The sequence below is a fragment of the Pundamilia nyererei genome, unplaced genomic scaffold, assembly GCF_000239375.1.
Source record: "Pundamilia nyererei isolate P.nyererei 1_Seehausen unplaced genomic scaffold, PunNye1.0 scaffold00216, whole genome shotgun sequence".
NCBI classification, from domain to species: domain Eukaryota; kingdom Metazoa; phylum Chordata; class Actinopteri; order Cichliformes; family Cichlidae; genus Pundamilia; species Pundamilia nyererei.
Window position 1 is genome coordinate 869373 of NW_005187617.1, and position 16963 is coordinate 886335.

Sequence of the window (16963 nt, forward strand, 5' to 3'; positions counted from 1 at the left end):
AGTTATTATATCAATATTTCTTTGAATAAGAGCTGAACAAGACTTTTGACAGCTGCGTCCATCTTTGGCTTTGTGTTTCCCTGTTTGTGCAGCAGAGGCTCATTTTAATCTCGCTTCATTTTATTGGTCAAACATTGGTTAGACACTCACTTTTTCTTCTACTTTTGTTGTTTGGTTGTTGCTGGCAATGATTTTAGTGCATTACAGCTACCTCTGGTAGTATCATACATTTTTATTATTACACTTTTTTAATTAATGTGTTGAAAAATGATAACCATCCCTAATGTTTTCATTGAGATGAATATGATTAATAATAATAATACTATTAAGGGGTCTTTGCCGGGTCTTACACTCACGTTAGGGCTTTTCTTCTCACCCTGGTTGTGAAAGGTTCCAGATCTGATTTAAAACAGTTTAGCTGTGTTTTTCTCTCTGAACTTACTTGTGGGCTGTTTTCAGGCAGCTTCGTGTTAGTTTAGCAATCAAGGAATTACTTTAGGAATTATTTTTGGACATGCTGTGCAATGCACTGCATAAATAAAATAGCCATGTGCTGGCTAATTTCTTTTACACGTGTATTTTTCACTTGAAGCCATAAACCTTTAATACGTGCTGTTTCCACAAGAAGTAAGCTTAATAAAATACACTTAATTTAAAATTGACCAGGTGGAAAGAATCCACAAACTTCTGCTGCACAAAGAAAACCACAGCTGCTTTATTTTAACCTGGGCCGTGAAGAACACCTGGAATGGGAAAGTTTAGGGCTAAATTTGTCCTGTGACCTGAGCAGGGAAGAAGCTGCAGGTTTAAGAGAGTCAGATCAGCTATTCCGATTATTATTGTCAACCAGCAATCTGCTGACAATCAGAACGTTAATCTGTTGGATATTTGCCGCTATGAAACTGTGTGAAAGCTGCAGGTGCTTCAGCTGTTCTAGTGTTTCAGTCTTTGTGTCCATCAGTCCAGCTGGATGGCTTACAGATCTAGAGATGACCATGTAGTGAACATCAAATCCGTCTGTGTGCCAATGTGTCGAGTGTCTTTATGTTTTGTAGATCTGATGGTTTCCTCCTGCGGCGCTGGGAGGCACCGCGCCGCTCGCTCCGCCCTGGACGTCGACAAAGCCCATCCTCTGCCTCCTCTTCCTCTGCTCCGTCATCTGCGCACACACACACACACAGAGTCACTAAACGCCACCCAAGCTGTGATTCAGTGTGTTTATGTGTGCTGCTGTGATTAGAGCTTTGCTCCTCAGTTATGGTGCCACTAATGTGGTGCATTAAAAATGTTGCCCTGCTAACTGTGAAAGCAGTTGAAAGATCAGCTGCTGATTCTGGATGAATTTCTGCTTTTAATGAATGAATAAAAGTATAGTCAGCATTTACTTGATTTGGGCTGCAGTGTTAGGATCTTCCAGCATGTCGTGGGGCAGAATATTTTTCACATGTTAACCCTAATATTTTGACCTATCGGGGACTTTTTGATTGTCTGAGGTAGCTGTAACATAACTTAAGATGGAAAACATACCCCATGTTTGGTAATGATTGCATATGATTGACTATTTCATCCAAACTCGTGTAGCTGACCCGACTGGTAACCAGTTAGCCTTGGCTGATAAAAGTAATTATAAACAGATTCATTAGCTTAAAAAAGTTAAAGCGAGCTGAAATTTGTCAAATCAAAGTCAACTTTGTTATTGTCAGTGCATCTGTCCCTTTGTGTGCAAATACCTGCTCTTTGAGCTCCGTCAGCTGGGCGGTCAGGGTTGTGACCACCTTCATGGTTGATACCAGTTTGTCCTGTAACTGCCTCATCTCGTTCTGCTCGCCATCGCTGTCTGTTACCACCAGTGACATGGCCTGCATCCGTGGAAACCAGTCCAGGTTGTTGTTCTGAAGCAGCAGAAGAAGAAGCAGTTTATTTGTGAACCTGAAATCGCAGCCATGCCACTTTTCTTTCTTTAACATTTCCCACCTTGATCATGTGAGCCACGTAGCTCTCCGGTCCTGTGTAGTCCGTCTTGTTTTTCTCGCGCACCAAAACGATAAAGTAGAGGTAGTTCCAGATATTGTGCTCCAGTTTGATGTGCTCTTCGAAAGACACCGTCTTATTGTCAAACTTGTCTCTCTCGAGGCCTGCAGCAGAACAAAGAAGACAAAGCTTCTTCAACAAATCTACTGTTAGCTGACTGGTTTGTTAGTCACAGTGTGAAGAACGTCTACAAACCGCAAATGAAACATGTTGTCTTCAGAATTTCTTCCTTCTTCTGCTTCTCACTCCTCAAGTCTGCGAACGTGTCGATGATGACACCGAAGATCAAGTTGAGGACGATGATGATGACGATGAAGTAGAACAGCAGGTCATACACAACTCGAGCGGGAAACAGTGGCTCCTGAACACAGACCCGGGAAAGGAATTTAGCCTTCACTCTGCACTAACTTCTTACCTGATGATCTTTTATCTATTTTAAAACTTCATCTTCAGAGCAGCTAGCATTTATAGTCCTGCAGTTTAAGATCATTTTTTTAGTAACAGCAAATTTAAAAACCGAACTGCACCTTTCTGTGGCAGAATATTTCCACATGATAAAGAAAACGTCAGATAAAAGCCAAAGATGTAGGCTGTGCATTTTGTTATCGGAGAGCAGCATTCAGGTAAAAACTGTCTCGTACATTCTTAGATGGTTTGCGGAGGACGTCTCCCACTCCTCCTCCGTTCCTCAGTCCGTGGTTCAGCACAGTAACGATACACATCAACAGAGTGTCGCATGCTCGCTCAGAGTCCGGCACCTCTGAAACACACACACACAAAGACTCATCAAGAACATTTAACAATGATCAAATACAAAGTCGGTATAAATGTAAAGTTATGGTGTGTAAAAACTTTCACCACTAGTTCTGTTTTTCTACCAATCAAAGTGTATAATCCCAGCTATGGTGGCTGTTATAGCACAAACATGTTTTAGTGGAGCAAAAATATTAAACTTAGTATTTAAACCATAACTGCCTTCCTGGCATATTTCTGCTACTGTTTGGAGTGGATCTGTATCCAGCCCAGAGATTCCTTTTTAGAGGCTGTCAGTGCTCTGTTTACCTCAGCTGTCAATGTAAGAAGCATCCACATTTACTCCAGCCTTTAAAAACTTTGTGATACGAGTCTGTAAGTGAGTGAAGCTCACTTCTGACCAATGACAGCGATACTACGTGAGGTATTGAGGATATGTTGAAGATTTAAGCCCTATCTGCCCCTGTTAGCTGTTGTTAGCTGGCTGCTCTTGAAGTGGATCTAACATTGTTGGTCTCTGACACTTTCTGAGTAACTTTTTGTATGATGTGAAAATATAATCTTCTAAGAGTTTTGAGTGGGAAAGTGTGATTTTTATTTTATTTCATTTCATTTTTTTTAGTTTTGAACACTCAGCTAAAATTAGCTAGCACAATGTTAGCTTATATGCAGCTGATATTGATGTTTAGCCAGGTCGTTGTCAGTTTCATGGTGGCTTCCACTAGGGCTGGGCGACATGAGGAAAATCTAATATTGCAATATTTTTTGGGATATCGTGATACCCTCCCTGAAGTCAAGGTTTTTATATAAATATCACCACGAAAACCTCAGAATCTCATCTAAAAGCTCATAAACACCATTTCTACAACCACCAAACAGCCAAAACAACAAACAATTAAAAGAGCAGTAAAGTAACATGAAATATGAATAACACAAATGACAAAGCCATGAACTCACTCGACATGTAACCAAACAAACGGCACAGTGTCTAAAAGCTGAGATCTCACAGATTCCAGAACTGCAAGTTTCATCACACTTCGACCAAATTTCACTGAACCAGCTACAAATATGCTTCACATTCGATAAGCATTAACATGGAATCAGACTTGCACATGCCACTAACCCCATGCTATCATTTTTCTGTAAAGCAAATTTACCTAAGGCTATAATTAAAGTAACCTTAATAATTTTCCTCCGTTTGTCTCGCCGATAGCTTTGGCGTGGGGAGATGTTCACATGCAGAGTTAAAAACAGTCTTAATTTTGCATGGATGACTTTTCAGCACGTTTTGCAATTTACCCCATTTTGTTCTACATCCTCCTCAAATCCAAACCACACGATGACTTAATGCATCTTAACGCTGGTATTGCATCCTCACCAGCTTTACGAAACTTGGAGTGCTCCAGTAGAGTAAAAAAAGCGCCATAAAAGAACCATTTACCGTTTAACAGCTCCAAAACATATTTTTGTATTTGCATCTGTGGATAAACACCATTTTAAACTGTTAAATAGTTATTTAGCTCCCTGTCTGTACTTGGACTCCAGTAAGTGGTGGAAATTGGATAATTGTATCTATTTTAGTTAGCTGAACGAGTTGTTTTCTAATACATGTTGCAAAAACTGACTACTGTCAGTAACCATCTAGTGATGTGTCTGTCTCTTACCTTCCTCTTCAGTGTTGGTCTCTGCAGTGCAGCTGACTCCGTCTGCAGAGCACGACTTGAGGAAATCCTGAGAGGCTTCACTATTTTGAGAAGCTGAACAGAAGACAGTAACTAGTACCGATTAAGGTTTTGGTATGAGGGTTAATTTTAACAGCTGTGAATTTACCTGCAGCAATCTGTGCCAGCGGGTCGACCTCCATAATGAAGTCCTCCTTCAGGAAGAGGAAGCCCACAATGGAGAAGAGGTACACAAGGATGAGAGCGAGCAGTGCCGTGAGCAGGATGGAGCGCCCGTTACGCGTCACGCTGTTTATCACATTTAACAGGGTCTCCTCCCTGTAGATCAGGTCAAAAAGCTGCCCGAAATGAACACAGACACTTAGATTTCCCTTCCTACCACAAACAGCACAAACACCTGACAGGTCACTGTGTGTGCTGTTTACCAGGATGCTGTAGAAGAGCTCGTGAACGAAGAGTCCCAGTGTGGACGTCAGGACGTATGCCAGGTGATAGAGGAACTCCACATCCATCACCATGGCCTTGTACCCCATAATAAATGTGCCGTTGTTTCCCACAAAACTCACCACAAACACCACTTTATTGATGAGCTGGAAATGGACAAAACATGGACAGCACAGTGGATGATCAGGCTGGAGGTGTTGTTACCAAAGAGATGTAAAAGGACGCTGGCCAATTGTAAGAAATAAATGTAAGAAAAGCAGAAAAGTTCTGCTAGCTCATTGCCCAGACTGGCCTTTGATAATAAAACAAGGCCTGATTCCGGCCCTCAGGCCACATATTTGACACCTCTGATCTAGAATGTTCTACTCTAGAACCACAATTCAAATCTAGAGCTCAAAAAGAACCGGAGAATATTTTCCTTTTAGGACACAGTCACATCTGATAAGTGTATTCAGTGTCTTCACAGTTTATATTTTTTAACTGACCAGTTCACTGATCGCCAAACTTAACTAAAAAAACATGAAATCATCATTTTGATTTTAAAAAAGAAAAAATCTTCATCAACTCCGAATAAAACCTAGAAATGTCAACTGTGAATCAAGAGTTTAAATATTTAAAACGGGTACCAAGCCATGCTAAGCTAATCACACCCAGGGTGCAGATGTGTAATGTGGTGTTTTCTCACATTAAGTGTTCCCAGCACTATTAGCGTGTTGCCAATGCCTAGGTGGTAGATGGACCTGAGAATCAGAGCGACGGTGAACGGCGTGAGAGAACGCTGAGAGAACAAACCCAGGACGGAGAGACCGGTCAGGACCCAGAACAGCATCAACAACAGAGAGTCGTCGATTGCACCTACAGAGGAGAAGAGCATCGTTTTAAGTGCCACATCCTCACCCCGACCAGTCCTCCACACTTTCTACAGATGATGACAAAAATAAAATGACAGTGTTCGTGTGTTTAGTCGTATTTTCAGATCTATCAGTACTTGCAGTAGTACCTTGTCCGGAGTCGTAGGGGTAGAAGAAAGCGATGATGAGGTTGATGAAGAGGGCAAGTTTAAAGGAGATTGTTCCCCACAGAGTCATCCTTCTGGAGAACCAGTACAACACTGGCATACCTGCACAAACACATACATGTTGAGCCTGAACACGCTGTTGGGTTTTTATATGTTGAGCAAAAGTAGAATTGATGTGAGCACCTGGCTCACACGAATGAAACCTTTACAGATCGCACTGAGTGTGTGTACTCACTCCTCAGCTTCTTCTGCCACTCCATTTCTCCATGCAGGAAGGATGTTTGCTCGAAGAAATGTGTGACTTTGGATCCCTGCTCGTCCAGCTCAGTGGTGTTGAACACCCTGATCTTTGACTCCTCTGTCAGAAACTCACAGATGGGATGAACGGGAAACACAATCTGCTCCATGCTGCGGTCATCGCGAACAATCTGGGCACAGACAGATACGTAGTTTAGACAACGTCTAATGATAAAAGCTCGATCCTCTCTAAAATGTAGAGATGAAGTTGACAAACTCAAAGAAAGCACATTTTCAGAATTTACGGGGTTTCTTTTGCCCTTTTTGGGTTATGGATGGTGTAGACAGACAGGAAAGAGAGAGGAGGACATGTAGCAAAGGGCCACAGGTCGGACTCGAACCCGGGCCTACTGCTGTCTTGCCATAAAGCATATGGTCAGTGACTGAACTATGAATTCTACTTCCTGGTGGTGGCTGGAACGAGGGGGGGAGCATCTCTGCTCAGATTGTTGTGACTCAGACCAGGACAGAGTTGTGTAACCGAGGAACAGAGATGCTTGTTAAATAAACAATTTGAAAAAGTTACGTTTTACCCAAACGATCAAATGCCAGTTTGTGCTATTTGATAACCAAACCACAAAGTATTATAGGATCAATGGCTCAGGATAAAGATCTTTATTTTAATAGTAGTAATACCTCTATCTGTGAAGTGAGCTGCTCGTAGTACTCCAGCGGGTCCTGCTCCACCACAGGAGCTGGAGCTGAGGACTTCAACATCTGGGACAGAGGTCGGTTGTTCAGGTTCAGCTGCAGACACACAAACAGCAGCGTGGTGTCAGTTTTAGATGATTACAACTTGACATGGATGGATGGATGGATGTTTACCATTGAGGAAATGCCCTCCTCTCCCTCTTTATTGTTCTTTTGAGGTTTTAGGAGGTTGTGAAGGACTTTGTTGTGTCTCGCCAGCTGCAAAAACACAACAAGAACTTTATTTTGACCCTAACCAACCACAAAATATCATGAGCTCTTCCAGATAGCCAATAGGAAATTGAGTTTAGTCACCTGCTGAGCCAGGATGTAGATGTTGTGCCCCACCTCCCGAGGAGAAACTTCCACCTCCACATCTTCACATTCACTCTCCTGGTTGTAGGCCTTCTTTATCACCTCCACCTGGCAGAGTGGACATGTACACACTTAGATTTTTCTTGCTTTTCAATAAGATCTTTAACAGCTGCTTTATGGACATGTGGTTCAGGGTCTGACCAGCTCTCGTGGCCGCAGGTTCAGCAGAATCCTCTCTGCGTTCTCGCTGTCGTGACGACTCTCCATAAGAGCCAACAGCAGCTTGGAGGCATTGTCCTGTCGAGCAGCAGTCAAACAAATGGACTGAACCGTTTGTCAAGTACTAGAGACAATGACTTCTATCTTTACACAGACAGGAAGGATATTTGTGGAAATGCTGACTTAAAAACCTGGAAACAAACCCACACATTAACCTAAAAGAGTGAGAGATAAATGATGGTGTTTGGTTACATTTGATCACCTCCGACACCGCGCCCCAGATGACATGTTTAAACATAATTACATTTCAAGCAGTGTCAGATTTCCTGTGCTTCTTTTAATGCACAGAAATATGAAAATAAGAAAGATTTCTGCACTTTTGCCACTATGGTGTCGCTACACTGAACTCCGTCTAAATGAAAGAGGCGACTCCATTTTACCTTCAGCTGCAGCACCATCTCCATCCGATAGCGACATAGAGGACTGATGTCATTCAGGATCAGAGCCGTTATGATGTCGATGCCGTTGGACTCGTGGGTCACGATACATGTCTGAAACACAGAAAACAAATGTCTGTGTAAGACAGTGCAGTAAACAAAGGACACCTTGAGAACGTCAGGAAAATTAAAAACTAGAGGATAACATCAGGTCTCTTCATCTCTTGTGCTGGCACTCGTGGTTCTTTGGTGCCTTTTGAGCCCACGTTTTCAGGTTTCTGGGTGCTGGTGCCAGTTTCTTTTTCAATGGATGTACCTTTCTTGTCTGGTAGCAGACATTACCAATAGCACTGAACAAAGCGACTTTCTCATATTTCTAGTAGTAAGTATCGTCTTGCATTACCAACCACTGGCTTTGTGTCACATGCAGCTATGTCAATCTGCCCAGACTAGGATATGGAGACCACTGGCCACTCCTTAGTGAGCAGTTACCCCATGAATGTTAATAATGTGATCATCTGCTTTACCGCAAATGCATCACTACTGACGAGGGACAGTTAACCTAACAAGCATGTCTGTGGACTGTTGGAGGAAGGAAATCCACACAAGCAGAGTGAGAACACTCAACTTCCAGCTGCAGGTTTGAACCTACAGCCTTCTTACAGTGATGCTGCAGCGTTAACCGCTGCACCACCTTGGCACCTGTACCATCAAAGAAAAGTAGAAACCATTATTTCCACCCTGTTGTTCTCATGTACCTGGTTCTCTTGGCAGGGTCCTTGGCAGTACTCTGTAAGTGTTTCCAGGGACTGAATGATGAGGTGGACATTTGATTCATTGATGTACAAGCCCAGCAGGCCCAGGCCACCCGTCGTACTACCACACATGATGTCCAGGAACTGAAGTGTCTCACACACAAGGTTGTAGTTGGCTTTGTTATTCTGACAACGCAGGAAGTTCTGGAAACACAAAGTCACAAACTTGAGCCTTACATTTTCTGTATGTGTGCTCACATGAAGAAGATGCTGGGACAAACAGCTTTACTTCCTGTACTGGCCTCTAACAGACGGTGCTAAAAGACCCGCCTAAAGTGGAGAGAAAAACATCCAACTTGTCTCTAAAATATAGGTAGTAGATATTAACTTTTTGTCACATGGTTAATGCTATACAATCTGTAAAAAAGGCTCAACACTGTTCAGTAGTTAGCAGCAACTGACCTGTAGGTCGTTGTTGTGGTTCTCACAAAGCAGCTGTAGGAACCTCAAGATCGGCTTCATGATGGTAACAGCTGGTCCCATCTCTGTCTCCACCTCCTTCTGTTCTTCAATAGGTTGAGCTGGCAGGGTGGAGGTGCCTGGGGCAATGGGCGCCCCTGCTACCAACAGTGGATGACCCCCTGTACCCGGAAGTACACCCATTGTGGTGGAGCCACCTTTAAACCATAAAATATTATTACAAACATCTTTCAGAACTCAAACCTTTTCAGAGTCTTATTTTTCCCTTCACAAAGGTGCATAATACATAACTGTCTAAGGAGCTTGGAAAGAAAAGCGTCTGGACTTCTTTAAGTTTCTTGAAGATGTTTCACCTCTCATCCGAGAAGCTTCTTCAGTTTTAGGGTCAAACGGTGGAGAGACCAAACAGCCACTTCACAAGCACATGGCACAACACAGAAGAGCCACCTCCACGGGACAAGACTCGGCGGTCCATCTGCATCTTAAGGATAAAGGTCACTCTTTCGAGGATGCCAATGTTCACATGTTGGACAGAGAGGACAGATGGTTTGAAAGAGGAGTGAAAGAAGCATCTATGTCCACTGTGAGCGACCATCTTTGAACAGAGGCGGGGTTTACGACACCAACTCTCTGCCATCTATAATCCAGTTTTGAGATCCTTCCCAGACGCCTTAACGCCCACTCACATCCTGGGCCATCTGACCTCAGGAAATCACATGATAGGGTGGGGCCAGGTTTCACAATGAACTCACCCAAAACTCTGGCTGATTGGGACCCACACCCAGTTTCACACCTTGGCTCATGTGATTAGGTAGAGGATCATCAGGGGGTCCTTTGACCCTCTTGGTGGGACACTCCCACTAGGCTTAAATCTGGGACTCTCCACCATTTGACACTAGAAGTGAAGAAGCTTCTCGGATGAGAGGTGAAACGTTTTCAAGCAACTTAAAGAAGTCCAGACGCTTTTCTTTCCAAGCTCCTTAGACTACGATGACCTGGATGACTGAGAACCTTCACAGACATAATACATAATTGTTTGTTAATTAACCATTTAAAACATTATATCAAATGTCTAAACCTGATCAAAGTTCCAGTGAGTGATGCCAAACTATTAGTTACAAAATGGGGTTTGATCATATCATCCTCAAATAAATCTAAGGAACCCTAAATATGGACGTACATTGAAACTATAGAATAATCGGATTGCACAGATGTGTCCTCATAAACTATTTTCAGATGACTCTCACCGTTCTCCAGCTTCTCGTTGGCCTTGTGCGTCATCTCTCCAACATTAACAGAAACCGTTGCTTTAATGTCGGCCTGAGCTTCTTTCATTCTGTCATTAAACACTTTAAAGAACTTCTCTGACTTGTTGTCCCCCATCATCAGTTTGTAGAAGGAGTTCTGCATCAGAAGTGGACAGAGTCAACACACCAGTTTAACACGGGACCAAAAACAAGCTTGAAAACCATCCCAGCCTAAAACCATGCCTAAAATGAATCAAAACCAGCTCTGAAGCAGTCTTTGTTCTAAAACAATATATAAAAGATGGTCAAAACTAAACCCAGCGTACAACCACGTCTAACCAAGAACCAACTTCTTTCATTAAAACGGTCCCATTGCCAGTACCACATCCTGCGATCTCTGGATCAGCTATGTTGGAGAAAACTAATCTACACTATTCAAAAAAAAAGTGACCATTCTTGTCTCAGATCTATTGTTTTTACACGTTTGATATATTATTTGGTTTGTCCTGTGCTTTTAGAACGGACTTGGCTCTGTAATTTCATAACAGTGACTTAAATGAGCAAAGAAACTTCTCCTGTCTGCTACCTGTATCTCAGTGTTTCCTCCCTCCAGCAGACAGATGGCCAGCTGGATGCTCTCCTGGAAGATCTTATCATTCTTGGTGCTCATCACCAGATCTGTGAACAGCTTCGTTCCTCCTTCACGATCCAGACGACACTGGATTGCTGCCACTGCCGCCCAGTCCCGCTCCTGTTCACCGCCTAACTCACAGAAAGAAAAATACAGCATAATATAGCAGCTTGTGCACAGACAATATAGATTATAGCATCATAAACACATTAGATTGCTATTATTGTGTTACGTGAATGATGTTAAATAAATGGTGTCCTGGGGAATCTCCCCCCAGACTTGGATCAGTGAGCTCAGTGGTTCTAATTAGCAACACTGAACGCACCGACACATAACTTCCAACAGGTTACAAATTAAATCCAAGTCTGGGGAATTCAATTCCTTCTTAGTAACTATATAAACACACCAAAAGCCTTTAACCCAGGGTCCGCTACAGCAACATAAACATGATGGGTGGGTCTGAGGATTTCGTCCTGGTATCCAACAGCAGTCAGAATACTTCTGGCCCGCACATGGAGGTTATTGGCACCCTCCAAGGATATACATGAGACAACAAACCTATCAATGTCAAATATGGATGCATCATCACGAAGGAGCTGGACTACCCGTGCAGCAAAGACACCAGCAAAAAGCAGCACTAGAGAAAGATCAGTAAGGAAGGATAAAGACAGAGAAATGAAGCCACCACCTGCAAAGTCATCCTCTTTTTGGGTTCGTGTCCAGTCTACAGTTGAATTTAACAAAGCAGGTGAAACGGATTTCGGATGTTTTGTGCTTCACTGAACACAATGACATTCCTGAACTTATCTGACTATGTTATACTGTTATGATCAAATGTCTCCTGCATTTTATTTGAGCAGTGTTTATTATTTCCTCTGAACAGTGTTCGTATGAAGCAGTTTACCTGGAACTCCAAGTTCAGCTAAGTCATTCTTCTGGTTGGTCTTCTTGTTTGGAAACAAGTAGTTTTGCAGTAAAACTTTCCGCAGCACTAGTCCCTGAAACAAACCAACAGAAAGTCCATTCAGTCTCCATCCTGTTACATTTAACTGAAACAAAACCAAGAAATAAGCCAGAGATTTCAGTTTGGGGAAGGCTTCATTCATGATCAGTGGCAGCAACAAGGCCTGGCAGAGGCTGAAGACGAGAGAGGGTGGGGAACGCAAACACGAACAGGTGAAGATGATTCAGCGAAAGGGGAGTGTTTGGGTTGTGGTCCCATTCCAGACAAACTGTCTCAAATGAAATAAGCATAAATATGGAAAAACTGCAAAAGGACCACTGGAAGCTACAAAACCACCAAAGAAGAATGACCACAACAACACTGTGGTTTTTTAAATATACTGTATTTCTCAAGGACCTGCCTTTGTTGTTCGACCGTGATTATAATGGTTTTGATTTAAGTTAAACAGGCTGATTGTGGTAGTCCAGCTACTATTAACTCACCTTTTCATCAAAGTCCAGAGTCCTGATGAGCATCTCCTGCAGAGTCTTTAGGACTTTGATGCACAGCTTCTCCTCTGAAGACATCAGCGCCTTGGTGTGCTGGATCAACCTGGTCAGCACACGGACATCATAATTCCCCTCATCCCTCTAGTGTCAGTGCTCAAGCATGCTTTACACTCAGATGACCTACTTGGAAATGAATCCTCCGGACTCACAGCGCTGTCGGATGTCGGTTCCTTCAGGGAACAGCAGCTCCGGCTGATGGAGGACATCCACCAACACCGAAAGCTCAGCGTTCACCAGTGGCTTCAGACGCTCCTCCAGAGTGTTTATGATGTCCTGAGGAAGATACAGAGGGAACAAGGTTAAATACAGTTTACTGCAAGTTAATGTAAATAAAGAAAAGTCTTTTTTTTCGGTGTGCCCTTGTGCACCTGCAGCTTCTCGATGATGTTCTTGTAGTCCCAGGGGTTGGTAGGAGCGCTAGGGCGGGTGAGGCGGGAGGAGGATTTGTAGTTTGGATTGGAGCGCGACAAAGAGTTCAAAGCTGACGTGGACAGCATGGTGTTGATCTGAGCCTCCAGTTCCAAAGGCACAGAGATGGAGCGACTCTTAGCTGGACAAAATTCACAAGACTTAGTCCCCCTTTTTTAAGTGGGAATGTGAGAGAAAACCATGGGAATCATTCATGGCTGAGACGTAATGCGGTGCCAGGTTTGTTACCTGTCACAGCCAGCGTCTTGATGCATGCCTCCACCTGCCCTCTGTGCTGCTGCTGCAGCCAGGGACAGTCCAGCAGCCTGACAGACGACTGAAGCAGCTGAGTCACGATGGTGTGATGAGTCTGACAGGGACAGAGAAGCAATCAACTAACTGGAACCACACCTAAACAGTTTTAAATCACCAAGGTGAAGCATTTCCTTCACCTGCAGAGAAGTGCTGTTTTCAGAGAAAGGGGAGCTGAAGAAGGCGTTGATGGTGTCAAAAACCACGCCGATGATGTATTTCTCCAGAACGGGATCGGAAAGACGCTTTTCTCGTTTATTACAGACCTGCAGAGAGGGAAAAACCCCGAACATCAGCACCACGTCACGTCAGGTTGTTTTTTGTCTACTTTCTTATGGATATGACTCTCAGAAACTGTTTACCTGTTGTTCTGCTGTAGATTGTTTTTTTAGGCTTGTCACTTTTTTGACCTCCTATTCTTCAATTTCCTCAGATATTTTTTAAGGATGCTCCCCACACAATGCTGGTATAGGCCAAGTTTTAAGCTAATAGCCCTTTGGCAATCACCTTGTCTTACATCCTAGCAGGGCCTCCTCCTGAAATTGACCTTGTGTGGGTGTGTCAATTCAATTTTATTTACACAGCGCCAAATCACAACAACAGTCGCTTCAAGGTGCTTTATATTTTAAGGTAGACCCTACAGTAACACATACAGAGAAAAACCCAACAATCATATAACCCAGCGGTCCCCAACCCCCGGGCCTCGGACCAGTACCGGGCCGCGAGAGTTGAGGCTCAGGTGTGAAATGTATGGTTTTCCATACAATGTATGTTGTCCTGCCGTGTGTGTGTGTGTGTGTGTGTGTGTGTGTGTGTGTTTTTGGCATACTTTCAGTTTATGGTTTTCTTTCTTTAAAAGGTGACAGCAGCTTGTCCGTCTCTTTTAGGTGAGTTATTAATGGAAACATTAATAAACCTGTTAATTTAACTATTTTGCCTCCCTGTCTCCTTTTTCAACCTGGACACCTTTTGTTACTTTCCCTCACATCTGGACCTTTTTAGGGGAACGTAACACCTTGTTGGTGTAAAAATGTTTTATGCCAAACTCTGTTATCCAACTAAACTCCAGGTGGCAAACTCCAGGCCTCGAGGGCCGGTGTCCTGCAGGTTTTAGATCACACCCTGGGCCAACACACCTGAATCAAATGATTAGTTCGTTCCCAGGCCTCTGGAGAACTTCAGCACATGTTGAGGAGGTCATTTAGCCATTTAAATCAGCTGTGTTGGATCAAGGACACATCTAAACCCTCGAGGCCTGGAGATGCCCACCCCTGAACTAAAGGAACTGGACGAAAGAGACTAAAATTCAAATTGGTTCTTTACTAAAGTGTCTGTTATGTGAAGGCAGCACTGGTTCATCTGTTGAATTAGGAGGCTTTTAGGTGAGGTTTAACAAAAAAAAGGAAAAGAAATCTGCCAATGTCCAAAAAAGTGCTCAAGACCACTTTTCCCCCCAAATCCAACTCAGTGGAAGCAAAATATAAAGAAAGACTCTGCACATTATTGTAACTATAATGTTACAAAGCTGGAGGCTTGTGTTAAACCTGGGTGTAGTTTTAAATAATGAGGTAATGATTTACAATAGTTTACCAGTTATGATGATAAACTATGGTGCTGTTCCTACCCGAGCCATGTCCACAGTGAAGTCCTCAAACAGATTCCAGATGTGGTTGGATGTGTAGATTTCCTTCATCTCCACCTCTGTGTCCACATAGCAGTGATTCACAAAGTTCACATAGGCAATTTTCACCTGGAGACACACAGGAAGTCGAGTTAGCTTTCTGGTTTAATCAAAGCAGTTTAAAAACCTTAAACCACACAAACGCGGTGAGAACCTCAGTAATGCAGTCCTCATGGGTCACCACCCTGACCACATCCTCCAGGGGCAGCAGGGAGGTGCATTTAATCTCCGTGTACACGTTCTTCCCCTCTGCACAAGCAGCCAGAAGCTCCACCAGAGAGATGTGATACCTGCAGGGGGGGAAATTATTTCACATTCAGGTCTCAGACGGAAACACGACAGCATGTTTGGGATGGGAAATAAAAGCACCTGATGGTAACTTGAAAAACTTTGTTGTCCACACAGTATTTAGACTCAAGTAAAATATATATGCACCCACACGTATATATACTTGAAAACAGATGTGACTTCTTATAGGGCAAAATCTGCCAGAACCAAATCTGTCAATTAAAATTTAAAAAAATTAAATCAGTTCTGATATTCTGGAAAAACTAAAGATTGATAAACATTCAGTCCATTTTAAAAAGTCATGACTCGTGTCTCCTGTTTTGCAGCTGTGGCCACATCAGCTGAAGGCTCATCAGAAGAGCCACGACTTGTGTGTTTATAGCAGCAGAGTTAAGGTGGTACAAACTTCTGCTCTGCTTCTTCTTTTAAACGATTTGAAACAAATGAACTCCTCGACATCATCTGTAGCTTAATATACAGCCACGCGTCCAGAGCGATACTGACACACTGCATCATTGTGTCTGGGTTTTGGTATTAGAACAGTGACACAGCACTGCCACCATCACATCAGATAGTGCATTACAACAATTGTATAACTATAAGTTCACAATCACTGCAAGAACTTCTCAAGAAAACATGTTTAGAAATGTAATAAAATTTGAGTAGCTGGTTCAAGATCAGAGGAGACACAAATTCCTTTTTGATTGAATCAGGAAGGACATAAAAAATCTTAAACATGCAGAGCGACATGCTGTTTGGATCCTTTTATATCCTGTTATAGGATCATTTTATCCTGTTATTGTCTCCAGCTCGAAGCTTTCAGTCATTTAACAAATAAAATACAATCCTGTCATTTTTTTAAATGACCGCGTTATGGTTAGTATCAGGTTTTACGACGATGGATTAATAAAACTGCTTTTTTTCATTATTTCAACATCATCATCATCATCGCTGCCTTGGTTACCTGAGTGGGCTGGTCTCACTGACGCCCTCCCTGCTCTCTGCCATCAGCTCCAGCATGACTTTAAACGAGTTCTTGTCGTTGTAAAAGACGACCACGTCCTCACCGGCGTTTGTTAACTACAGGAAGAGATGAAAGGAAAAGTTGAATACATCAGCATGAAAACACGGGTTGATGTTTTAGTAGAAGCAAAGCGGTGCGTCTCATCCTCACCTCGGTCATGATCATGTCCTGACACTTCTTGACGTACTTGCCCTCGGCCTTGATGATGGTGTGGAGGAAGTTGAGGTACTGGACATGGCGGCCGTGCGTTGCCAGGCAGTGGATGAAGTGATGCAGCACGCTCTCAGAGATCTCGCTGCACAGTTGGTAGTTATTACTGAAGATGTGCTGCACTGTCTCCGCCTCCAGGAGCTGGACATGAACAAGGAAAAGTTTGGAAATCAAAAAGGTTTCACTTCAGGTCAGTCACAGCAACACTGATATTTATTTAGAGAAGACTAGTTTTGACTTTTTTTTTCATTACAAAACCCCCAACTGCCTCCTGAATGTTGGAAAATTTGGGGAATTTGTTTTCACTATGTCACTATGTCCCTGTGACATCATCCAACCACAAAACAGCTTATAGTTTATAATATGGTTTCTAATCACAAACCTCCTGGGACCTGGCGTCACATATGTGGACATCACATTTTGGGTTATTTAGACCAAAATATAAAATTTTGCTCTACAAGGGCCTGATATCCACTTACGAGGACATCATACTGCCACTGTACTATCAAAAAACGAGTGTCCTCGTATG

General features: G+C 43.0%; 1 protein-coding gene across 2 annotated transcripts in view; it reads right to left on the reverse strand.

Moving 5' to 3' along the window:
- Positions 1–229: 229 nt before the first annotated feature.
- itpr3 (inositol 1,4,5-trisphosphate receptor, type 3) overlaps positions 230–16963 on the reverse strand; it is a 65295-nt gene continuing 48561 nt past the window's right edge. For both annotated transcript variants that reach the window (XM_013914696.1, XM_013914695.1), the window contains 30 exons: positions 16375–16575; positions 16165–16280; positions 15067–15202; positions 14856–14981; positions 13372–13497; positions 13169–13289; positions 12880–13061; positions 12636–12784; positions 12446–12554; positions 11904–11997; positions 10955–11130; positions 10369–10525; positions 9104–9318; positions 8645–8845; positions 7890–8000; positions 7432–7527; positions 7231–7338; positions 7051–7134; positions 6862–6972; positions 6164–6356; positions 5911–6030; positions 5596–5765; positions 4892–5056; positions 4615–4804; positions 4449–4541; positions 2673–2791; positions 2227–2392; positions 1975–2135; positions 1731–1892; positions 230–1159 (listed from right to left, as the gene is read on the reverse strand). In XM_013914696.1, the coding sequence (XP_013770150.1) occupies positions 1043–1159; positions 1731–1892; positions 1975–2135; positions 2227–2392; positions 2673–2791; positions 4449–4541; positions 4615–4804; positions 4892–5056; positions 5596–5765; positions 5911–6030; positions 6164–6356; positions 6862–6972; positions 7051–7134; positions 7231–7338; positions 7432–7527; positions 7890–8000; positions 8645–8845; positions 9104–9318; positions 10369–10525; positions 10955–11130; positions 11904–11997; positions 12446–12554; positions 12636–12784; positions 12880–13061; positions 13169–13289; positions 13372–13497; positions 14856–14981; positions 15067–15202; positions 16165–16280; positions 16375–16575 (4275 nt within the window). In that variant the 3' untranslated portion in view covers positions 230–1042. The remainder of the gene's footprint in view (positions 1160–1730; positions 1893–1974; positions 2136–2226; positions 2393–2672; positions 2792–4448; positions 4542–4614; positions 4805–4891; positions 5057–5595; positions 5766–5910; positions 6031–6163; positions 6357–6861; positions 6973–7050; positions 7135–7230; positions 7339–7431; positions 7528–7889; positions 8001–8644; positions 8846–9103; positions 9319–10368; positions 10526–10954; positions 11131–11903; positions 11998–12445; positions 12555–12635; positions 12785–12879; positions 13062–13168; positions 13290–13371; positions 13498–14855; positions 14982–15066; positions 15203–16164; positions 16281–16374; positions 16576–16963) is intronic.